General features: G+C 41.9%; 2 protein-coding genes across 6 annotated transcripts in view; both read left to right on the forward strand.

Moving 5' to 3' along the window:
- Positions 1 to 1,663: 1,663 nt before the first annotated feature.
- The window catches only part of GAB1 (GRB2 associated binding protein 1), a 94,930-nt gene continuing 71,366 nt past the window's right edge, over positions 1,664 to 25,227 (forward strand). Inside the window, exon 1 of one of the 5 annotated variants that reach the window (XM_056489677.1) lies at positions 1,664 to 2,338. In XM_056489677.1, the coding sequence (XP_056345652.1) occupies positions 2,267 to 2,338 (72 nt within the window). In that variant the 5' untranslated portion in view covers positions 1,664 to 2,266. Of the gene's footprint in view, positions 2,339 to 2,976; positions 3,178 to 25,227 lie in introns of those variants that run through there. The other 4 variants (XM_056489675.1, XM_056489680.1, XM_056489676.1 and 1 more) reach the window with 4 other exon arrangements.
- The window catches only part of NUDT9 (nudix hydrolase 9), a 196,530-nt gene continuing 173,753 nt past the window's right edge, over positions 2,451 to 25,227 (forward strand). The window contains exon 1 of the mRNA XM_056489689.1: positions 2,451 to 2,471. The gene's annotated coding sequence lies outside the window, so the exon portion shown is untranslated. The remainder of the gene's footprint in view (positions 2,472 to 25,227) is intronic.

Raw genomic sequence — 25,227 nt, forward strand, 5'->3', positions numbered from 1 at the left:
AGGCAAGCTTTATTGTTTATTATTCATCACCATGAATAATAACTCTTTATAACTCTTTTTCCTTAGAGAATGTTTTATCATTACATGACAGGGATGAAATTCCCCCTACAAAACTGACAAACAAATACATGAAAACTTATTCTGGAGTCCAGGCTGACAGTGGTTTCAGCGTGTTTTAGAACACAAATGTAATGTTTTGAAATCTGACCTCAGGGACAATCTTGTGTCTCTGGACCAGATAACTTGTTTGGTTGGTGCCTCCATGGAGACTGCTTAAGCCAAAACAGGCTTTCTTTGATTGGCCCTCAAGGCACGGGTTAATTAATGGCACTCAAATGAGCCATTGGCTCAGGTCACAATGCCCTAGTGCCAATGGCATTTCTAGCTGGTTCACACTGACTCTACATGTTCCAAGTACTAAATGGCCTTCAGGGTCCTAAAGGAAACTGGAAAATTTTGTGGTCTTTTCTGGCCCTTGGATAATCTCAAATGTTGAGATTCTTAAACAATTAAATTAGTGGTTTAAACAAAAGTGTTGCGCTGAAACCCAGCTTGAAATCTAAACCTAATAGCACAATTTAAGTTCATGTTTACCAACCAAATCACTTTTTTACTCTTTCCCACCGGCCCTGCTGAGGTGTGCGGAAATTCACACAAGGATGATTTGGATGCTCGGATTTTTGTGCTTTGAATATTGCAAAAGGCCAACATTCACCTCTTTTCTTATTTCAAAAATATTTTCTTGTTTCTTTTGGCAAAATATCTTTGATGATTTTTCTTATAGTGCTTAATAATTCTTCATAATGTCGTAATTATCGTGGAAAGATTTATGTTGAAATTGATGCACAGATTTTAACACCACTGTGCTTTCTCCTTTATTTTTTCCTTGTTATTTCTTTGAATGCCTTTATACGCTACAACCACTGCTTTGTAACTTTTTAATACACTTACACCTAGAGGAATGGCAGCATCATCGGGCTGCCTTCAGCCAAGGCACACTAGGGGGACTATTTCTCTGCGGTGGAAGAGCACTGGGGCTAAACAACACAGCGGCGATCCCGTTTCAGAACCTGCAGTTTAGTAATCTGGAAAAAATTGTTTTAAAAAAAATTCTTATTATCATTATTATTGTTAAAAGCGTAGTATTATTTTTTATTTAATAGTGTATCATTTAATGGTAATATTTATTTATTTGTTATTATTACTTATTTAACCCTTTGCTGACGGAGTGGAAGAGACAGTGTGCGCCCACAGCAGAGATGGTGAATGACTTGGATAACTTTAAAGTTGTTTTAACTTTTTTTCCCCCTTTTTTTTGCTAAGGCGGTTTCAGTTTCGCTAAGAGGCGTTTACTTTGTCCCCGCTGTTTTTAACGCAGTTTTAACAGGGATCGTTAGGCTGCGTTTGATTTGTTTGTCAGCTTGCTGGGGGTTTTGTTTGTTTTCCCCGCGGTGACCGAGCCCGGGGCTCCCCCCGCGCCGCCGCAGTCCCTGCGGCTGCCGACTACAGCTCCCAGGATCCCTGCGGCAGCTCCCCGGCCCTCCCTGCCGCCAGCCCTTGTTGTTTGAAAAGGCTCCGCGGAGTTTCGGGGGGAGCGGCCGCGCTCGGGGCGGGGCCGGCCGGGGGCAGGGAAAGAAAGGGGGCTCGGGGGGGACACGGCGCCGCGAATTCCAGGGAAAAGCCCTCCCTCGCTGGCCGGCGGGGAGCGGCCCCAGCCCCGCGGAGGGGAAGCGAGCGAGGGAAAGCAGGAGCGCTCCGATCCGCTCCTCCCGGCGCGGGGGGAGGAGGAAGGAGGGGAAGCAGCGAGCCGGGAGCCGCTGGGCTCGGCGGGCAGCGCAGCCCCCCGGCCCTGCCCGCGGGAGGTCCCGGTCCCGGTCCCGGTCCCGGGGCGGCGGCCGCAGCCCGGATCCTGCCCCGGGACGCCCGAGCCGCGGCGGGGCGGCGGCCGCGCTGTCGGCTCTCCCGATGTCCGTGTGACTCGGCGAGGAGGAGGAGGAGGAGGAGGAGGCAGGGGGAACCCTCCCGCCTCAGCCCCGCTCCGCTCCGGCGGGCTGCTGTGCGAGAGAAACAGACAGACAGACAGACACACACACCCCGTCCCGCCCCTCGCCCGCAGCCCCGGGAGGCCGGGCCGGGCGCGGTGCTGCCGCCGATCGCGGCTCGCTCGGCCGGGCCGGCCCGGGCGCCGCTGCCGTGTCCGCTGCCCGAGGAGGAGAAGGAGAAGGAGCCGCCGGCGGAGGGAGCGCCCGGCGGCGGCGGCGCAGCCATGAGCGGCGGCGAGGTGGTCTGCTCGGGCTGGCTCCGCAAGTCCCCGCCGGAGAAGAAGTTGAAACGCTACGTGAGTGCCCTCTCCCAGCCGCGGGCCGCGCTCCTCCTCGCTCCCTGCCTTCCTCCCTGCCCCGCTTCTCCCCCGCCGGGGCTCCGCGCTTCCCTCCCGCTCCCGGCCCGGCCCGGCCCGGCCTCCCCGCGCGGTCCCTCCCGGCCGGGCCCGTTCCAGCCGGGACTTCTGCACGGCACGTCCCGTGCCGCTTCCCCAGCCTTGGCTTTCCCTTTTCTTTTATTCATACTTCCTTTCTTTCTATTCTTTTTAGTTTTATATATATATATAGGTTTTTTTTCTCCTTAAAAAAGGGGCGCTGAGCGGTCAGATGTTTCAGCCCAGCTTTTATCGCCTTTCCGAGGGAGTCGGGAGAGGGAGGGGGCGGAGTTTTCCCCTCTTCCCTCTGGGTCCGGGCTCGGTATATCTGGATTTTTAAACGTAAACACTTGGCGTCCCGGGGCTGGTTCCCGATCCCGGGGAGGGCGGGGGTGCCCCGGTTCCGCGGCGCTCCCGGCGGGATCGCGCCCGGGGCTGGTGGCCCGGAGCCGGCGGGAGCCGGGGATGCCCCGGCAGCGCTCTGCCCTTGCTCTCCGCCCCGGGAAGAAAGAGCGGAGAGTTGCGAGAGAAGCGGCCGTGCCTTTGCCGAAGTTGCGGCCGCTCTCGCAGGAGCGGACACCGCGCTGCTGGCGAGAAAATGGAGCGCGTTTGCTGAGCGGGCAGATTCCGTGACAGGGCACAGGAGCTGCGGGCCGCCGGGGAGGCTGTCGGGTCACGTAGGAGGGATGGGTGATGCCAGGAGTCATCGCTGCTGCCTGAGCCCTTTCCCATTGGCACCTGGCTTCTTTCGCGGCATCTGTGTAATCGGGACAAAATGTTGGGCTTTTTTTTTTTTTTTTTTCCCTCTCCTTTCTTTCTTCTTATTTTTTTCCCCCAGTGTTTTGTGGTTTTTTTTCTTTTTTTTAAGCAGCTAAGCTTCAGATTTATTCGAGAATCTGTGAACACAGATCTTAACGTGACCGTGTTATTTTCGCCTGCTAGCGATTAGCAGCCTCTTCTCAAAGAACTGTTCTGGGCGGCTTTTTTTAAATGCCAGGAAATTTATGAAATGAGACTCTATTTCAATAAAAAATAAAACAATATTTGGGGTAGCCCATTCTGTTTCCCAGTGTCAAAAATCCTGTTTGTGCAAAAGAAAGAGAACATCCTGATGGGTCATAGCAGGGTTCTGCTTCCCTGCTGAATTGGACATGGACTGTAAAAAATACAGTTCTCCATGTCTGCATGTGTATTCACAGAATGCCTCTTTACCAATGTGTGGGAATTAAGAGCAGTATTCATGTTTTGAAAAACTTTCAATAAATATTCCGCTTAAGCTCTAAATCCTACGAAGGTTGCTGTCTGTAAATGGACAGGGTTTGCCCTCTGAAATTGATCTCATAAATCAGTCTCTAAATATGCCAACTTTTTTCCATGTAGTTTTCCCTTCAGTGTATTTATAGCTCCACACTGCAATTACACCAGAACCTTTGAGGGGAAAACCCTGACTACAGCACTGATTAAGTAGTTCCCTGTCTTAAAGAGGTAATTCCTTAATTTTCACTTGAAAGGGAGATCTGCTTTTTTTGAGTAGGCAGAGTATCAGGGTGATAACGTGGCAAGCTTATGTTGGTGTGATTTGGTTTAACATCGCCACGCATTGTAGGCCATAAGGTCGTGAGTTGAAATCTCACATTTTATTTTTGACTGTTTTCTCAGCCTTCTTGTGTAAAAGAGGACTTGGAGTAAAACTCCTCCTGTTTGTCTGTAGTGCCTGATCTGTTGCAGGCTGAAGGCTGACGCTCCCTTCAAAGACCTAAAAGTGACCTTGACATTACGGTCGCCGTCTTCGAGCAAACAAAAAGTTGACGTACTTAAGACGATGAACTTTAGCTGAGTGCACTGGCTGGAGAGTTGGCTTGTGCTCCCTGTAATTCTATGCTTAAGGAAAGGCACAGCAGAGCCTTTTCCAAAGCCCTGTTTTACAGTGGTGGTATTTCAAGGGGCTGCACCAGATGAAAAGATGGGAAAGTGATTTCAAGGGGAAACGGCTTTTCTGCAGCGCATGCTTTTCACAGGCGTACATGGAAAATTGTAACTTCGCGCTCTGTTAGGTTTTGCATGCAAGTGTTGGGGCAAACCCAGGTTACCATCTGGGAATGGAGATAAAAAGTCTGAAGTTGCAGTCAAATATGGTTTAGTTCTCAGGAGGGGTGAGAAGGAGCTCTTTGAAGCTAGTACACGGACATATGTTTCACAGGGACTTCAATTTTTAGTTTGAAACAGTTGGACATGGTATTAAAGCTAGCTTATACTCATTTTGAGGCTAAAAAAAGTAAAAACCCTCCAACCAACCCTATCCTGCAGGTGGAATAATCAGATTTCCTTGTGTATGCCTTAATGCCATGAATGTCTGTTTCATCTCTTAGGAGTTCTGTTCTCATGCCTTGTTCATGTGTTTTTGGTGTGGGATTAATGTTCTGACAGCCATTGGCACCTGCTGTCAGTTCCCTGGAGCTGGTGTTCAGAGCACTTTGTTTGAGGGAATAGACTCATTTCCAGCAGCAGATCTCTGAGGAAAGCACAGGTAACTTTTGGTGCTGGTTGAGGGTCCAAGATGTGGATTTAGCTGAGGAGAAGGAAAAGGGAGCTGTGGCTGAATCCTGCACAGCTCTCCACAGCCTCTGCTGTGGTTTCACAAGTACATGAAAGAACTTGTTTGTGCAGAGAGATGGAGAGACTGCTAAATTTCACAGCTTCTGCTATCTTGTATGTTTTTCTTTCTTCCCTTGTTCTGTTGCCTTCAAATTTGGAGATATTTATGTGCTCACTTTAACTTGCTGTGATGTCCCCTAATTTTTAAGAAAAGTAATTGGAAAGCTCCTTTCTCCCCATCTGTCCTTTAAAATGTGATAGCAAACCTTGGCTTCGTGGTTTTCTGCTGTGTTGCAGCTCTGCTGTGCACGTGCCAGTTAAAATAGCTGGTGCTTTGTGGTGGCAGCACAGAGGTTTTTTACTGCCATTATGCTAGGAAACCACCAGATAGTTAAACACAGCTGTCCTTGGTAAAGCAAGGAAGGAAAGCTTGAGGGAATAGGGATAAATCTTAAATACTCTCATAGAATGACTATGCTTTTGTCTGGGGTAGGCTAGGGCTGAGTAGGACACCTGGATGTGCTTTAAATCAGAATCTTAGCATTGATGGTTGCTTTATGGAACCAGTTTTAGAAAGTCTACTGATGTAGTATAATAATTCCCAGTATTTTGAGGGAATCTCATCAGTGCATATGAGTATCTCAAACTGGTGCCAAGAGGTGACTCTTCTGTGGTGCTCAGTGACAGGATGAGGAACAATGGCCATAAACTAAAAAAATAAGCTTCACCTTAACATGAGGAAGAACTTCTTTACTCTGAGGGTGGCAGAGCACTGGAACAGGCTGCCCAAGGATGTTGTGGACTCTCCCTCTCTGCAGACATTCCAACCCCACCTGGACATGTTCCTGTGTCACCTGCTCCAGGTGACCCTGCCTTGCCAGGACAGTTGGACTGGATGATCTCCAAAGGTGTCTTCCAACCCTTACTGTTCTGTAATTCTAATATGTCCTACTTAGAGATAAATTTTATTGGATAGAAGGTAAAACTCCATCAAAAATATTCTTTGTAGACTAAACGCTTTTTGGGATAAATTGGTTCAGGTTTTTCTGTGTCTAATAGACTTCTCCATTCTTCTTACACTTCATAAGATGATTTTTGAAAGTAAATTAAGAATTAATTTTGGTGTATATGTCTAAAAATCCTGTGGTTATTTGACTATTCCTACTGATCATTTAGTTACTTAAAAGTAAGGAGTTTAAAAATGAGAAATGGACTTGATCTCCCTAGGATGTAAAGGGCACTGATGTGATTCAGACAAGGCTACAGAGAGCATCCTCTTGTTTTCCAATCTTTTCGATTGTAGGCAGTGACTAAAAAAGTGCCAGACTGTTAAGCTATTTGTTGATGTTTAAAGTAGAGGCTCAGACAGCATAGGTACAGAAGTGGAATATTTTGCTGTGGTTTTGTTTGGAGATTGCTTTTTGGCACTAATCACATAGGTGCGTCTTCTGTCTTGAGTAATACTTAAATATGCTAAGAAATGTTACATTCAGCATAATAGTTGTAATTTTGTAAAAGCTGCACTGCCTGACCAAGGCCCTTTTTCTGGAAGGCACCTGTTTGTGTTAAGCTTTTTTATTTGTGATCTTTCATCAGCATAGTGAGCAAATTTAAGGATCTGGTTGGTTTACAGGAAAAAAGAAAAAAGCCAAACCAAGACGAGCTTGTCTGACATCATTCAGTGCTGTCCCCGTGGAACTGGGTCAAGTTAAGTTAACTCAAGACAGATGACTGTAAGCAAGTAACATTATGTGACATCTTTTGTATCCAAACTTGATTGTTCCTGCGCTACTCAAGAAGTTTCTGAAGACCTCGCAGGGATTGGTGTTCAGGCAGGAAACCTTCCTTCTGGAAGGGAGTCTGACCCTCCCCTTCTGCTGTGCCCTGGCCAGAAAACAGCAGCCTGACTTTTGATCCTTCCAAAGATGGGTTAGTAAACCCTAAACCATGAAGCTGAAAGCATGACTAAACAGAGTTTTTGTTGATTATAGGAGGAAGTTGCGTTGTTTTGTGTGCCAACTGAAGATGCTGATACAATCTTGGGTATGGCTCTAGGGCTGTAGCTGTGCCCTGAGCTTGCTGCTGGGGTGCAAGCCTCACTTGAGGAGCCTGCAACTCATCATACAAGCATTTGTCATCCTTGACAGGACATCAGCAGCTGTGTTGACTTTGCTGCCAAAGCTGCAGCACTCTTAGTGCCTGACCTGTAGTGCACACTCTGAATTAACTCCCAGAGATTGGTTGCACCAGCATATAAAACAGATTGAAAGTCTAACATGTGCATAATAAGATTATCTTTCACTAGTTATTTTAATTTTCGTGTAATTTACCAGGCTATTAATTTAATAATTTCTAAGCTTGGGGGATCAGATGGTACCTGAAACACTTGAATGTTTTTTTTTTCCTTGGTGTAGATAGGAAAATTGGAGACTTAATTAACAGAAGTTGTCCTGTTCCTCTTGAAGTGCAGGTGAACTACTGGACATATTAAATAAGCCAGATATTCTAAGTATGTTAAATGGTGTGAAAAATTTTTCGTAACAATTGTGAAACAGTAACTCTTAATTTGAGAACACAGTAGCTGAGAAATGAAGGAACAGCCAAATTCTGACTTTTCATTATATTGAAGATGGTTCTCAATTGGATGTATAGCAACTTATGGATATTTTTTAACAATGGCTTCTGTGTTTTGATAAGTCTGTTGATGAGATTTGGTGCAGCTAATCACAGGGGATTACAGTTCAATGAGAAACTAACAGGGAGCAGGGAGAAGACGTGAGAAAACAAACCAGTGTCTGGCACTTTCTTGATGCTGCATAGTGGCCACTCCTCCTTGTATGCACAGAGTCTTGCAGCATTGAAATTGAGTATAAATAACATATGTACTAAGCAGAGGAAATAATGAAATACCATTATTTTAATTTCCACTTATACACAGAGGAGCTTGTTTTTTATGCCTTTCAGTCAATCATCAGCTCAAGGCAGCTGTGTGAAATGTCAATAGGATAAACTGAGAAAATGTTTTATTGGATAGTTTAGCTTAAAAAGTATAGACCTTGACTGTCAAAATGAGTATCAATTCTGGAAACCTTTGGTAGAGCAGATAACTCTTTCAGCTGAAAGGTAATTCTTGGTATTCAACACTTCCTTATTCAGAGAGAGAAGAAAGTGACTAACAGAACTGTTTCTAGTGTCCTTTTCTTCCCCTCTTTAAGTTTTAAAGATCTTGAAATGATGGTTTGGTCACTTCTGAGGCATGTTTTATTTTTGTCTTTTTTGACATAGCTTTTGGATCACATTATTAGAATCAAATGCACTCTTCTACAGACATTTAGAAAACATTCACTCCCCATTAAATTTTACTGATGGCTTTGATAGAAATGTTGGCAAAAAAGGGAAGGAAACATCAGTGATCTAAAATGTAGTACATTTAAAGAAGAGGATATACTTGTGGATTGGAGATGACTCTTGGTTGGATATCTAATACTTCTTTAGTCCTTCTCTCACCTTTTCCTAGTCTAAGGAAAAGATACTATATTGGGTGGAATATTTTCCTAAATCTCAGAGGGGAATACAAATGGTGAGGTGCAAGTATTGTTTTGACATAGAGCTAAGATTCACCTCCTTATTTTTTCATTCCCACTTTTAGAGTGTTGCAGTGACAGACTTCTTGAGACCTTTTCAAAATCACCTTAATGTTTTCTGTGCTCCTGTGAGTAATCATTTTGTTGCCAATAGAAGCAAGTTCAACTGTTGCAATTTCATTGAAGTATTTCATTAGGAGGACAAACCTTATGTCTTGCAAATTGCTTGAGCAAGGCAGGGAGAAAGATCACACAGAGAGGGATAATCTTGTCAAGGCAGGTAAGTGTTGTGTACAGGTGAATATTGTAGTATAGTGTAATTTGCTGCTGTTCTAGGGACTTTAATGTGAATTCAGCTCCTTATATGTACAAGCAATTAGCTCTAAAAGAGTACTATATTTTTCTTTATTTCCATTCTTTTTTGAAGTTTTTTTGTTTTGTTTTGTTTTGTTTTGTTTTTTTTTGGAAGGATGGAGGGAGGATTCTGCCATATCCCAACTGCAATAAAATACTGTTTATTTTCAATTCCCCCTTTATCAATTCCTGATTAGGCTTTTACATTGGTTCTTTTATGAATTCTCTGGCTTGTTTGCTTTAGGAAAAGCATTCATAGTTGCACAAATAACATTAGCTTTGTAAGCATTGTTCAGTGCAATATGCTAGTTGTATTTGTGAACCTTTTGGGGTTTTTGAAAGAAAAGCACCCCTGGCTTCCAATAAAAGGTTACGTAGTATGTTTTTTGTACTTGGGTTTGCTTCCAGCTGTTGACAAAGGTTTTGTTTCTCACGGTGAACTTTTGAAGCTCTTTGAAACATGCCACAGTGCTTTTAGTTGTAAAAAGTACTCGTCTTACTTAGTATCTGACTGTCTCCTTAGCAGTATCCAGCAGGGAAATGTTTACAAGGTGACTTTCTGTGAGATGAAAGAGACAGAGTTCTCTGTTGAGCTCACTAACCATCTTTTTCTCGGTGTGTTTTTGTTTCTTAACTGAGGAGAAGGTATACATCTAATTGCTTTTTATGCCCCAAAATTACAACATTATGATTAAACTCCCTGAGGTTATAGTGACACATTTTTCTTCCTTATTTTATTTTTTTTTCTTGGTAAATGGCAGTTATTTGGGGTAAATGGCAAATGGGGTATTTGGAACTGGTGGCACAGCAACATGTAATTAAAAAGGTCAGGCAGCTGTTTCCATATGGCTTCTGTATTATTATATATAATATCTGTGCATAATACAAACAATTCTGTTTAAAAACATACCTGGGCAAAGGTGATACTTCAGCTAGGAAGCTGTGCCAAGATCCAGCCTGTCTCTTCAGACAGCCGAGTTTAGGCTCCACATCAAGAAGTGAATTAAATGAAAAACTTTTGCTCCTTTTTATTTTGTATGGTGATTTCTTGGCAGACTGATTTAAGGACCACACTTTTTCAGGAGCTGTGCTTGTTCTTTTGTCTGAGAATTTCTAGGAAGCCAGAAGAAAGCTTTTTCCCTTTCTGTATTTTTTAAAAGGAGGTCATTTTTGCTTTATGCCACAGGCTGGCTAGCTTGGATGACAAACCTTGATTGGGATTGCTGTGCAGGCCAGTGGCTGGGGATGGTGGCCAGGCATTGGGATAACCTTGCCTAGCAGGAGAAAAGCAACCTCATCCCTTTGCCTGGTGACATGTGGGCTGCTCTGCTGCTTTATAAGTGAAAACAACGCCAGATAAACCCTCCATGGCAGTGGAGATAGTGGCTGTCACAAAGAAAATCTGCTTCCCCACCCACTTCCCAGCACAGCCAGCCTTGGGGCAGGGTGATGGCAGATGTGCTCCCTCCTTCCTCCTGGGTAAGCCTGTCTCCACCCTGGGAGGAGGAATGCCATGGGTTTCAGTGGAGCAGGCCAGCAGGCTCCTCTCCTCTCTCTGGCTCTGCAGTGTTTCTGCCTCAAAGGAAAAGGGGGGAAAAGAAAAACAACACCCAATTAGACTCTGGTTTATTTTTCTATGTTGTCTGGGGTTTGGGATTTAAAAGCAAAATAAACCCTCTCTAGGTGTTTATTTCTGACAGAAGGAGTTCACTGGATTAGTTTTGGTGGATGGAATAAGAATACAGGAAGCTGTTCAAACACAGTTAGTAGCCCTGCCTTCAAATAGACCTTTGATGCAATCAACACATAAGAATTACAGTGCTTTTGGGAGGCTTATTAAAAGGGTAAACACACAAATGATATCAGGTGAAAAATAGATTTTGAGTTTCCAAACTGAATGATACCCATTTCTTAAAAAAAAAAAAAGCAGCTCTGAAAATTGTGTGTCAGTTTGTTGTTTTCCCTTTGTATGAGGAATAACTGCACTGAGTCACATAATGTGTTAGACAAATGTTCCCATTCACACCTAATGCCTGTTTCTGTTACAGTTTTCTGACGTTTGTGTTGCCATGTAGATTCTTAAACAGCATGGGATGTAGTGGAGAAGCTGCACCTGGTTTTGGGATAGTGCAGGGAGAATTGCTGCTATATAAGGAATGCTTTTTGAAACCAGTTGTAAGTCCATATACAGAATTTAACAAACATTTAAAAAATGTGTATACATATCTGTGATCCTTAAAAATAGGGTATAATACTTACAGCAAGCATGTCTCTTTGCAACAAAAACTGAAAAGTAAGGAACTTGTTAGGAAAGAGATGGTGAGGATAATTTATTTGATGCCTCTAATGGTTATTATAAGGATTGGTATGTGTTTGTTTCATCATTAAACAACCAAGCAAGAGAATGCCAGAATAATGTATGAACTTGATGTGAATTGACAATTTGTCCTTGCATTGTTTAATTAAAAAAAAAAAAAAAAGAGGGGGCAGGGAGAAAGGGGGAAGTGTTTGGAGTGAAGTTTGAAACAGAAGAGGCTGGTGTTTTCCAGGACAAATGAGGCAGTGGAATGCTCTGCCATGTGGTATCCACACTGGGAATGCAGGAGATTCCAGGGAGGCTTGGAGAGAATCCCCCTTCTGTAAACATGAACACTTGGAGGTCTGGGCTGTGATAAGAGGAAACTTGTAAAATGTCATGTTGTAACTGGTTCCTTTGGTTGACTTGTGAGAACCAGGCTTTTCCTAGTTCTGCTGATGAGCAGCAAGAGTCAGAGGTAGGCTGTGGGTGAGATGGCATCTGGCAGTTCTGTTTTCCTAGAAAGTAGTGATCTATATGAACTTAATTTGAGGTTTAAGCCACAAACTGACAAAAGCTTATCCCTTTTAAATCTATTCCTTGTTACAGAATTCTGTGATTTCTTTTGGTGCTCTTCATTAAAGAAATGGTTTTTTTCTTTCAATTACATGTTACACTGGGTAATGTTCTCATGGTGGCATTAGATAAACTTGTTGTTTACAAAATCCTTTCCTGTTGCTAAGGGAGATAACTTCAATAAATGCAAGAGTAGGGTTGTCAATATGTCCATCTTCCTGAATCTTGCATGTCCTGGTGCATTTCCATTCACTGTTTGTATGCAATTATTGCTGAAATTATTTGCATTATGCTGTGTGAGTAAGTTTTTCAGTCTAATGGCTTGTCACTCAGTGAAATAATGCCCTCAAAGCTCAAAGCTGAGGTCATGTCACGCTCTTAGTTATGACCTGTGCAATGCAGTTGTCTGTGTGCACAAATGGAGTTAAATTGCATAAGCTTCTCAGCACTATGAGAAATAACTAAAATGACTCTTCACTACCAAATGTCTGTCAGCAGAGAGGATGCACTTGTATTCACTCAGGAGTCAGTCATTACTAAAATAAAACCTGTTTTTTCTTTTCTGGAGTTTTGGAGTGGGGAAGGGAGAAATGGGGCAGGGGGAAGATCTAAACTGAAGAGTAGCATACAAGTGACTCACTAGTGTAAATTGGGAAACTTAACCCTGGTTTCATCCCAGGGTAATTTTGTCCCAGGACAAGTAACTACAGAGTTTTCTGCTATGGTGTGTACTTCAGTGCTGAGTTAATTCACAGCCCTCTGAGTTTTTCCTTGTTCTGATGGCTCTGTGGTTCTGTGAATCTCTGCAGCTCCAGGGAGAAAAAAAAAAAAAAAAAAAAAAAAAAGAGCAGGAATTTATTGTCTGATTTATAAAGAGAATGACAGGAAAATCTTTACTGATAATAGAATGGAGGCACAACTATCATTACATAATTTTGAGAGTATTCTTTGGTGGGGTTTTCTTCCAGTACAGCCATAACTCACCGTGATACAAATCTGCTTGTTTGCTGTTTTAGCCTTGGAATGGGCACGTTAATAATGCAGATTATTATTGCAGCTTAAGAAACTTTAAACTTCTGCTGGGATCTAACAAACAGTGGATGGGAGGTGCAAAGTCATAAGCAGCTCTGCTGAGATTGCTTCCAACAACTGCTGGGAAGGCAGTGCTATTCCCACTGGGTGCTTCTCCTGCCTCCTGCTTACGGGAAGAGGTTTTCCTATCAGCCTCTGCAGCCAGCATTGGACAGAGCTGGAGAGTGTTCCCACCTCCCTTAGCTGGCTGCAGAATGAGCTCTTGGACCCTTTGCTTCAGGTAGTTGCTGTTGCAAATGGAATGATCTGAAATCTCAATTGGCTTAAAATGAGGAATAAGGAAGACTGTGATCTGTCCTTTCCAACTGGGAGACTGAGCTGGACAGATGTTTCTTACTCAGTGCTGAGGAGGAAAGTCCCTGGCTGGAGGCTCTAGAATGAGGGTTAAAAGGTGAAGGAATCCTATGGGGGCCTCCTGCTGCAGTAATGGCTTCAGCCATGCACAAGTGGGAGCCAAGATACAAAACTTGTGTCTCTTCATCCTTTCCTCCTCCTCCTCCTTCTTCTTCCTCTCATTGCAACTATTTTGTGTTTATTTTCCTACTTTTAAATTGCATAATTTAGTCCTTCATGTCACTTCCTAATGTCTGAATCATAGGTAGCTCTTCCTGCCTGCAGTAAACAAACATTTTACTCCTGGCACCTTTCCAAACATTGAGATTGTGTTTGTGAAGGTGGAGGGGGTCCCTCTGGCAGCGTGCTTGGGAAGCTGATCCACTCGTGTACAGGTTGGGTAAGCTGCTTACTGCATCCTTCTGTGGCCAGTGATTCCCTTGTCTTTCCCATCTTCCAAACTGATCAGGCCAAGCAGGTGAATGCTAGTGGCTGATAAAAGCAGAGCATAAACAGCAGGCTATGAGCATCTGCAGGTAATAACAGGAGCAAGTGGATTGCCTGGAGTCTTGCTGCTGCTGGTGGTGCCCCTTGGCTCTCTCACACCTTGCATGTAGGTACAGTGCTGAGCTACATGCTGTGGGTCATCTAACCATCACTTGGGAGAAACACTGCCTGCTCTCTCAAACATCCAGGCTTTGCTCATTTTTTGGATTCTTTCACTGCAGTGCCAGAAAATAACACAGGATACTTTGGAGCATGTGACAGCCTCCATCAGCCTGCTGTGTATCTTCAACCACATTTGTAAAAGCTGCAAAATAGGAGTGTGTCATTCTTACTTTTCATGTTATTACTCCTCTTTCTTAGCTTTGAGAATCCTTTATTTTATTTTTGAGTTGCTGTGACTCCTGAATGATGCAGAGAAGACACAGCTAACACCCATGGAGGCTCCCCACCTCTCCCATTGCATTTGCACTCTCTTTAGTGTCCTTTATGAAGAAAATTCATCTTGAATCATCATAGATCAGCCTCACACTGTGTTGAACACAGAAGTTCCTGCACTGCATGTGGAATTGTTAAATGGACTTCACTTGGTGAATGGAGACAGCAGAGGAAAGATCCAGTCTTTGTTTTGGCAGCTTTGCACTTGTCCTACCTACCTGTGCCTCCTCACTTCCCTCTCTGGACCTTACTGCTAAGGTGCAAGAAGGTGAGATTAAGTTAAAGATGTTTAGGGTAGATTAGGTGAGGTAAGAACACCCTGAATATTTTGGTGACTTAATTATGCTTTCTTGTAAGAGATAAAGAGATCACCTTTTCCTTAGGTTACGACTTATCCTGACTTTTCAGTGTTGTGTATAGCATGGGAAGAGCATATTCTCTATGCAGATAATAAAAAAAACCTACCAAAACCATTTTGCAGGTTGTGCCAATAAAAAAAAAGCAACAGAATTTTACTCTAGCCTAGTTTAATACCAGTTTCAGAAAAGAATTGAAGCAAAGGAGCCCTGCTATTACGTGCCATAGGAATGCCTCTTGTTCCAGTTTGTTCTGGCTGAGCCTGCTTATGCACAGGGACATGGGGCTTTCCCTTTCCCCATTTTTTCTCATCCTGTCAGTAAATAAATGGATGAAGTTCCTCAGAAAGATAAGTCTGGGAGACTTTGGACCTGAGAGCTTGTTTTAGTTGTGGTTGGATTGGATACCCTTTTTGCCATCATTGTCTACTTGCACTGTTTGCCTATGTGCAATGAAAGAATTTACATTTCATTTCACAGTAGTGGGAGGAGTTACTTTTTCCTATGGTTGGAGTTGAAATGAGTCTTCTATATGTGGAGTATAAAAGTAATTTTTTGGGGAGTGTAATTCGGGTAATGTACCATTGTACATACTTGGGAATTGGAAAGAAAGTATTGTGATAGAAGACAACATCCTCTTAATAATATATTCCAATCTAAAATCATGGCAACCTCTTTCATAATAATCCTGTACCATGTGGAAACAATTACATGAAAATATTTTTGTCTGTTTGCTACATGCATTTTGGAATTCTTGAAACTTAATAGTACATACTAAAATAAATGCCATGTTAAATAATGTAGAAAATACTTATGTGTCCTTTCTGTGCTGTGTGGTGAAAGTTTTGCTGAATCAGTAGCAAAAATGTAAGGGCTGGGTCCTGTAATTATAGTATTATAGTGCCTGTCTATTATTGTCTTTAAAGCTTGTAATATAAAGTGTTTTGGTTAGAGTGAAGATAACACTGACCAAAGTCCAATGAAACCCAGTTTTGCAGTCATTTGCATTACTTTGTCTTGTAATGTTCCACAGTACTATTTTATCAGTTCTAGTCAATAAACATCACAGTGGTATGCAAATCTTTCCATTGGAATTTGAGGTTGTTAAATTATACTTTTGCACTGAATTTCAGTGATTGCATTATTGTCATTCTTCTGAGGCGATGACAATCTTGCCTGCTCAAAGGATGTTGGGCTTTTTATTTCTTTAAGAAGACATAAGCAGCATTAAAGTGAAATCTGATGGAGTGTTGTATGATTTTTACCAACTTATTAAGCTGCACTTCTGAGTTGCTTGTGAAATTTCAGTAAGTCTCATTGTAAAGTGCAAATATTTCTCTAGGCAATCGAGCTATGCAGCCTTAAATTGCTTTTAAACACCTCTATAGTATTATGAAAAAAAATCATGCTAAGCTTTATACTAAAACTTGTGAGTTTGGCAGATGTAAGCCAAGAAAATGGTTGAGACTGTAGTAGAAACATGCTTTCCCATGAAATAAAATCCAGGGATGTAGCCACTGTAATTGTGCAATAAATTATCATAAATGTGATGTCATAGTCTCTGCAACTTTCTGAAGGGGTAGTGTGATTTTGAAATCAGCCAAGTAGTGAATAACAAGCCTCTGAATTGGCCAAGACAGCAGCAGACAAGTCTGCATCATTTGGGGAAAGAAGTCATCTCCTTAGTGAATTAAACTATTTCAAAATAGAACTTGTTGACTCAAAGTGTTAATCTTGGATTTTCATGAAGAAGTGCAGCATCCAACACTGATTAATTATTTTTTTTAATAACAGATCCCTAAACTGCAGGCTACACTGTTAAAAAAAGACTTGATTGGAAGAGAGTTCATTGAGGCTATTAAATGTAACTCCTCTGAACTCCAGTTTTCCTCTGGTAACCTTCATTCTTATTCACCTATAAAGGTCCCCATATGCAGATGGGATTGCAGGACAGCTTTTGATTTATGAGGACAATTTCACAAGGGTGAAATTACCCAAAGGTGCATCATGAAGATCAGACAGAACCCAGCAAATCTTTAAGATTTCAATGGTGTAATCCAGAAAGTTTGTTTGGGGTAATTATTGTACGTGATAACAAGGACATACTGCTTGAACTGTAGCTCTGTTAGTCATGAGTTATTGTAACTTTAATAAAAAATGGGAGAGTTCTCCAAGTTTGTTATGTGTCTTGGTTAAAAATTGTTAAGGGAATTATTTGAAAGACCAAGTCAAAATTCAATTGAGTGTGGTAAAACTTACCTCAATGTCCAAATAAGCATATATTCTAAATGTAATAAAACACAGTTTGTTTTCCAGTGATTACCAGAACTTCTTGATGTTTATATATATATATATATATATATGTATAGTAATTAAAGCAGTTTAAACAGCTTAGAAATTAGTGATGTGCCTACGAAATGTATCCCTGTGCCTTCCTAGTAAGAAATAGGAAAATCTTCACAAAATCTCCATTCTTGTGTCCTTCAGGTAAAAAGGTGGGTAAATAAATAAGTCTTGCAGGAGATTATCTATGAGGGGTTGGCTGGAGCAAAATTTGGAGCCAAGAGCCTTCCCAGAAGGTGAAGCTTTGGCTTTAACCTGGTTCAGTCTTTCAGGCATTTTCCAGACAGAGCCAGCTGTAGCTATTGGTTTTGGTTTTGGGGTTGTTTTTGTTGGTTTGTTTTTTGTTTGGTTTTTTTTTTTTTTTGGGTTTGTTTTTTTTTTTTTTTTTTTTTGGTCTCAGATTTGCTAATCATATTCTTGGAATCATTAAGGTTGAAAAAGACCTTTGAGATCATTGAGTTCAACTATTAATCCAGTACTGCCACTTCCACCACTAAACCATGTCCCTAAGGATCACATCTGTTTGGGTTTTGAGCTATTCTAGGAATGGCAATCCTGTCGCTTCCCTGGGCAGAGTTTTCCAGTGCTTGACCACCTTTTCCATAAAGAATTTTTTTCTAATATCCAATCCAAACCTCTCTTGGCACTACTTGAGACCATTTCCTCTTCTATTTTTTGTTAATTTGTGCAAGAGGCCAGCCTCACCTCACTGCAGCCTCAGTTCAGGGGATTGTGGAGAGCAATAAAGTCAGCCCTGAGCCTTCTTTTCTCCAGGCTGCAGAGCTCCAGCTCTCTCAGCTGCTCCTCACAGGATTTGTGCTCCAAACCCTTCCCCAGCTTCATTCCCCTTCTCTGGACACACTCAAGAATCTCAATGTTTCTTTTACTGAGGGGCCCAAACCACAGGATTTGAGGTGCAGCTTCACTAGTGCTGAGCACAGGGGGACAATCCCTGTCCTGGTCCTGCTGGCCACACTATTGCTGATCCAGGCCAGGATGCCACTGGCCTTCTTGGCCACCTGACCTTGTCCCATGGATCCAGCCTGTGCAGATCCCTCTGCAGAGCCTTCCTGCCCTCCTGCAGATCAATATTCCCACCCAACTTGGTGTAATCCACGAGTTTCATCTAAGTAATTGATAAAGATATTAATCAGGACTGGCCTGTATATCTCTAAATGCCACAACTATTTTTTTCTTCATAAATTCATAAAATGCAGTTGCTTTAAGGTTGTATTTAAAGCCATTCATAACTACACTGTATCTCTATAAAGACTTATATATTATTATTTTTCCTGCCTGCTCTAGCAGATTTATCTCTGGTTATAAACTCTGCACTGAGTTTAGGATTAAGTGATAAGACTGTTTTCCAAACTATTAGAACTAGAGGGTGGTTTTTTTCATTCTATTCTAAATCAAGATTGATTTCTTCTATTATGTGTACAAAGGGTTTGTGTGGTTATTCTATTCACTAAATGCTCTTATGTCTATACCAAGGGAAGGAACTACATACAAATTTTTCAGAAGCTTTCATGGAGGAAAACATCTCTTTCTCTGCTTAGAAAGCATGCAGCAGATTTTACATGTAATTGCTCTTTTTTTAGTCTAATCTGGGCAGATTAAGAGATTCCTTTGTAGTTTGGACTTTGCCCATATGGAGATCCATGAGGGCCAAAATGGCTTGAATTTGTGCCTAGGAACAATTGACAGAATAGAGACTGGTGAGCACAGAAATTATCTCTGCTCTTTTGGGAGCACTGCCAAGATAAGCTGCTCTCCTCTGTATCAGCTGTAAAGTTTCTTTGTGGTCATCCTTCAGTAAAGCCCCAAATAGAGTGCATGGTTCAAATTCCACTGAGATATAAAAGCAAACACAAATATGAAACTGACCCCTGAAGGAATGCAATTTTAACTATAAAGCCAAATTTTCTTTCATATGATGATCTCACTACTCTAATAATAAAATAATTAGGTTTTTCTAAATTTTATTTTTAATATAACAAAACCTGAAGGCAATGGAATTCGCAGCATGCATTCCCTCATCTGAGTGGGGTAGAAAGCTTTGGAGTCTTCAGGTGCTTTGACAGCATCAGTTGTGGCTTCCCTGGACTGTGCCTCTGTCAGGTACTTTTCTCCCAAACTGTGCCAGGCAAGTCTGAAGAGATTTGGAGCTGGAAGATACATTTACAGTGGTGACATGGCCATTGGGACTACTGCTTTCTGTTTTCACAAGACTTGGAGAAATTCTCTGAGAATGATGTGTGACAAAGCAGAACTAATTATTGTGCACAGGAGATAAGCCTTGTCCCACCCCTTCCAGCTCGGAATATTCTGTGATTTGGTGATGGAATCCAAGTCTATTGCTGTCCAAATAGTTGTGTGAGAGCTAAAACTGACCAGGCTGCATGTTTTCAGTTTTGCAATGACCCTGATTGGGGCAAAAAGATAGAGCTGTCTGCATATCGATGGGAAAGCAAATTGGAAGTGGTCCAGACCTGTTTGTGCACTCTCCAATTGTTCTGCTGCATCAATCTGTGCCAAGTATTCCTGGAAGGGGAGTCCAGGAGGGGGGTGGAGAAGGTGATGACTTGTTATTTTCTGATCTTACAAACCTGCAGTGTTCTTAATGGGAATAACTGGAAATGAAGAGGCTACTCAGGTGTAATGAGGTTTAACTAATGTAACCAATGTTTCAACTTGTTCTACTGCATGTTTGCTCTGAGGCTTGTTTACGTATTGAATGAGCCAAACTCGCCTGTCTTGTTGGGTGAGTGTGGCAAAGTCTGCAGAGCTACGTGAATGCACTGTAATATCTTACATAGCATGCACAAAAAATGCCCCTGTGCTATGACACACTCATGGCACTTGAAATCTCTGTGCTTTTCAGACACACCTCAGAAGGATGGAATCCATTTTTTGCAGATAGTGGGAAATCAAGCACAATCAAAAAATACCGTATTTTATAGCAGCCTTTTGTATTATAAAATAAATCAAGGGGCCTGAGTTCCTGACAGAGGCAAATGGGAGGTGCAGATTTTCTTATTGATGGTGTTCTGGATTGTTCTGAAGTGTAGTGAAAATGTGTTGATGGACAGTTTGTATCAAGTGAGGTGATTTATTTTTCTTAAGCCCCTTTCCCAGGCTCACTGCCTTATTGGTCTTCTGGTGACCTTTTGGAGTTCATCACAAGAATATTTTGGTATTTCATACAATATAGCTACTATCAACAGCTGCTTTCTCTGAGAAGATCTAGTGTAATAAGAATGTAGTAGTCATTGTTCATAACACTTCAAATGCTAAGGAAAAATTTATTTTTCTCTTGAACTAAGCTTCATGAGTTAATGCAAAGCAAAATCTAGGAAAGAATTTTTCAAGTGAGCCAGTTAATCAGAGCTACTGTAAGTTGATCACTATTGTGCTGAACAGAAAAACATGAAATTAGTCTGCTTGTGAGCCAAGCTCTGCAGTTAATATATTTTTTGCCAGTTTTGTTCATGAGAACTGCTTCAGCTATAGAATCAGGTTCTCTCATAAAAATCTGGGGCTTTGATGCCTAGAATTGCTTTTTGTTGTCCCTTCCGAACATTAGTATGTAATATTTGTTTGTCTCTAAGAATCTGAAGTTTCCCTCGAGAGAGTTATTCAGAATTGTTATCTAGATGAAGTGAAGTATTTAATTATAAACCAGTGATTTAATGAACCTTTGTAGGAAAATGTTTTGATAAAATTGAAATATTTAATCATTATTTCTGTCGCAGTAAAAAAATTGTATATTTTAACATGAGAGCAATAATAAAATTTAATCTGAAAACTGCTCCACTGAAGCAATACATTTCCAGATTTTTTTTTCTTTTACTCTCCCCCATCTCCTAAAAGGCTGGAAGTAAATGTAATTTCATAACCTTTGATTTTCCTGACTTTTCCTATTTTGATAGCTTTCCTAATGTGCTTATTTTTCGCTTGGGATGGATTGTTCAGAGTTTCATAGGGTAACTTTAAGTGGAGATAGTGATGTATTTATTGTATTTATGTATAGTTTACCATTTCAGTATTTCTGAGCAGTTATCTGACCTCCATAATCTGTGTTAGAGGAGGAAGGTTTGTGCAAAATGCTGGTTTTGTAACAGGAGAGGCCATGACCCATAGTGATTTTTATCTGGAAATAGTAACTAGAAGGGAAGATGTTCCCTCATTTGAAACTTTGCAGTAGTTTGGTTTTTTGGTGGGTTTTTTTTTCCCCATTATTTGAATTTTCTGTTCAATTATTTTGTGTGCCATGTAAGAAACTGCCACCTTCAGACTACAGTGATGTTAGCCCAATGTGTGGGTACCACAGGGATGAAAATCTGGCTTTTCCTGGGGTTCAGAGGTGGTGGTGGAGCCAGTGAGGGGCATGGAGCACTGTGAAGGCATTAGAGTTTACAGCTCTGTATCTCACTGTCTGACATTCCTGTGTGTTCAGAAATCTACAGGCAGAAGCTCAGCCTTGAAGTAAAGGAAATTGTGGCTGGTAAATTTTAAACTTACTCTGGATAGAATAGATTTATCTAGCAAACTGGAGATAGTAGAGGAATTCCTTGCTGCTGTTATTGCCTTAAACTGAGAAGAGGCAGAGAAGAATTGAGTAATGTGGGCTGCATGCACTGTGGGTGATTGGATGGCCTTATATATTTACATTTGACTTATTATAGTATAGTCATTCTTCTTCGTCTTCTAAAATTAGCAAAGCACAGCACAATTATAATACTTTCATGCTTCAGGATAAGCTTTGCATTTCATTAGTTCATTGGTTCTTATTTATGCTATGTCAGTTCAGGAAGAAAAATGTTAAACTGGAATAACTTGTTTTGAGAGTTCAGTACAAGTGTGTGCTTTCTTCATCTCTGGTTTTGAATCTCCCACCTCTTTGTTAATGTGAGAGCCTGCCTGCCTGTCCTCTCTGCTGAGTTGTAGACATCACTGTGGAGCAGCATCAAAGCCATTTATTTGCTTTCAAATACGTGCATGTATTTGATGAGAAGTTTTTAGTTGACACCCCACTGAATCCTCTTTTCTTTTGTTTTTTTTTTCTTTTTTTTTCTTCTTCCTCCCCCACGCAAATATTTTTAGGACAAGATTTACTGGTAAAAATAGCAACAAGTCAGAGGCACCTTGCTTTAGCTTGGTTGTGCTTCTTGTTAGAGACCAGTGTTTGTGCCTGTCTGTGCCTTTGTCATGCTGTGAGTGGCCACCTCTGTCTCCTAAGTCCCAGCCTTCAGCAGCAGTGGTTTCTAACTGGCTGGGGAGGAATTTTGCTCAGAAATGCGAGAGCAGCTTTTCTTCTCCCCCCAACCCTGCTGGGCATAGGGCTCAAAGCTGCTCCCTGCAATTCCCTCCCCTGCTGCTGGGCTCTGTCTTACTCCATGCACAGCTTTCCAAGGAGACCACCAAGTGTGTCTGGAAGCCCCAGAAGTTCCTGCCCCTCTGCCTTGGGCTGGCAGTGCTGCTGTGCTTGTGCACCTTGCAGGGTTTCTCCCACTGGGCTGGATGCTGGTGGGAGCAGGGATGCCCATGTTCCTATGGGGACCAGGCTGTTGTGTTTATCTTCCTCACTTTAGAGTAAAGTACAAGGAGTGCACGCTCTTTAAAGATCACAGCCTGGCAGTATTTTTGTGGATGCTTTGAAAGGCAAAGAGCTCTGGGCTGGGTGAGCAGGCAGATGGATGGATGTGGCCCTGCTGGAGCTCAGCCCTCAGACAGAACCAGGAGGCTGTCAGTGGTCACATTTCCCCTCCTCCTGTGACCTGCTGCAGAGCAGTGAGAGATGGAGCACTTGCCCTTAGCCCACTCTTCAGGCTGCAGCCACCTCCTTCATCTTTGCTTTTCCTCACAGTTGATGGTAATGGACGTGGCCTTTCTCACCAGGCATTTTTCTTGCTCACAGGCTTCCCCATGACCTTGCAGTGAAGTCATAAACCTGAATCTTTGCTATCGCAGTCCTTGCCATAGCAACATGCGTCATAGCCGAATAATTATTTATTTAATGGCTTTAATTATGAAAACTGGGAAAGGCGCTTACGAAAACTGGATCAGGTAGAGGGAAAAAAAGCACTGGTTTTAAAGTAGAAACAAAAAGGAGCAACACTTCCATGATACTTGAGACAAGAATAAGTTAAGTACTGCAGCCTTAGTTTTAACTACTTTACTTTCTTCTCTGTCTGCCTTTTCCTCCTTTGTAATTGTTTTTTCTTGTCCACTGTGCACAAACCGTGCAGCTGCTTCAGTGTTCCCCCCCCTGCCATTTTCAAACCTATAAATACACTTCCTTTGTCATGCTGTTCCTTAAAAGCTTCACTTCCAGTTAGCTTTGCTATTTAAAATCTTCCATCTTTCAATTTCATGCTTTCGTGTAAAAAATAATTAGGGAGCCTGAAATCAAATGCTCTTTTTCAGCCTTTAAATTTCAGATTGTCTACAGCTTTCACTCTGTATGTTCAGAAATCAGTGTTTCTATTGACAAGCCTTCTCAAAAAGAACCATCTACAGGAAAAAAAATTAAAGTATTTAAGAACTTAATAGCACATTGGTAGAGTAGAGAAACTGCGTATTTTTTATAACAATGACTGCCATGCTCTAGAGGATTTCCTCATTTATTCTTATCAGTATATACACCAAAAGTTTCATGATCTGCAGCACCTGGTGGACTAATCTATTATTAGTAGTTGTTCTTTTTCCTTCATTCTTGAGGCAAGAATGAAATGAGACAAATAGCTTTACTCATTCCATTTCAAACTTACTGACATGTTGGGAATCTTTCAATTTGAATTGATAGAGAACTCAGTAGCCATAGCAGAAAAATACCTGGACTCCTGGCAGAGATGCCCTTTCCTTGCCTCTGCTTTCAGGCTGCACTGGAATCTTGAATGAGACTGGGAGCAAATGGAGTGGGAATATCAGAGCAGGTTTTGGCAGTTCAGGATTTTATAGTTCTTGCCACAAATACACTGAAGGCAGGTTGCGAAATATGACTTGGTGACAGAGCAATGAATTGTTAATCCAGGATGGGGCTAGAATTTCAGATTTGTGAGCTTTTGGCATGGAGAGAAGGGTGGGGTTTTGGAAGGAAATTCATTTGTTGGATAGTGATATAAAATGCAAAGACTTTTGACTGCTTAGCTCAAAAAATAACTTGGAACAACTTTTACTAGTGTAAGAAGCCATCATTAGTGAATATTTCTGCTCAGGCTTAATGCATGGAAGCAGAAATTCCTTTTTTTTGTTGTGTGTGTTTGTTTTTGCTGGGATTTTTCTTGGGGCTTTTTTTTTCAGTGCTGAAAAGTGAAACTTTGTGTTGGTGTGCTGGCTGACTTAAATGCTCTTGCTATGTAGGAAAAGAAGACATCCACTCCTCTGCTGCCTGCAGAGAGCTTTGTGGGACATAATCTTTCTTTTTTTTTCCATGGAAAATTACTTTTTTTTTTGCATTTTATTCCGCAGATGTGATGCAAGACTGTGTAGAGGACTCACAGGGTGATAGCACTGTGCTGGAGAAAAGTCTCCCCTTAATAGTTACATTCTTGTATCTTCTCAGCTGCCCACAAAAGTCTGCATTTTGGAATTGCAATGAGGGAGTGCCTTAAGACTTGGGAGCTGTTTTGTGGCACTGCTCTTCATAAGAGGAATCAGCAAAACCCTTTTGGATTAAAAACAGGAAAGAAAAAAGGGGAAAAGGCAGCTCTAAAAGCAGACTGTGAGTTCTCGCTGGTCCAAAGGCTGTGTGAGTGACAGATGTATTTTTTAACCTGTGGCTGCAAACCACCTGAGGGCAAATAAATGCTTGTGCCCCCTGGGCTACAACAGCAGAGCCTCAGAAGTACAGTTCTGGAGCTTTGTGAGGTTCACAGGTAGACTTGGTGATGGTCCAACAAAGCATACTTTTACACTGCTAATTAATCTTTACCCTGCATTGAATCCAAACATAAGTGTAATATTCAGAATATTACTTTTTAAGTTTCTCTAGGCCTTCAAAGAAAAAGCCATACCACGTTAAAGGCACTAATGCAAAGGTATGCAGAAGTGTGTACAAACTTGTAATGTATCTCTCTCTGCAGCTGTTTTGACTTACACAGTCTCTCTTAGCCGAGTTTCCAAAATTCGAGGAAACTTGAAGTGGAAACTTTTCAATTAAAAATAGAAGGAGAGCTCCCATTTAAAACCATGACACTATATTGACAATTTGGATAACCAAGAGCTATCTGGGATCATCCACAGCATGTTGTGATGCTGTTGGCTGAGGAACTTGGGGTATCTTGTTGGTCTCTGGCTTATGTGTCCAGCAGATGCTTCCCTATTAGGGTGAACTTA

Source organism: Oenanthe melanoleuca, chromosome 4 (genome assembly GCF_029582105.1).
Source record: "Oenanthe melanoleuca isolate GR-GAL-2019-014 chromosome 4, OMel1.0, whole genome shotgun sequence".
Classification (NCBI taxonomy): Eukaryota; Metazoa; Chordata; class Aves; order Passeriformes; family Muscicapidae; genus Oenanthe; species Oenanthe melanoleuca.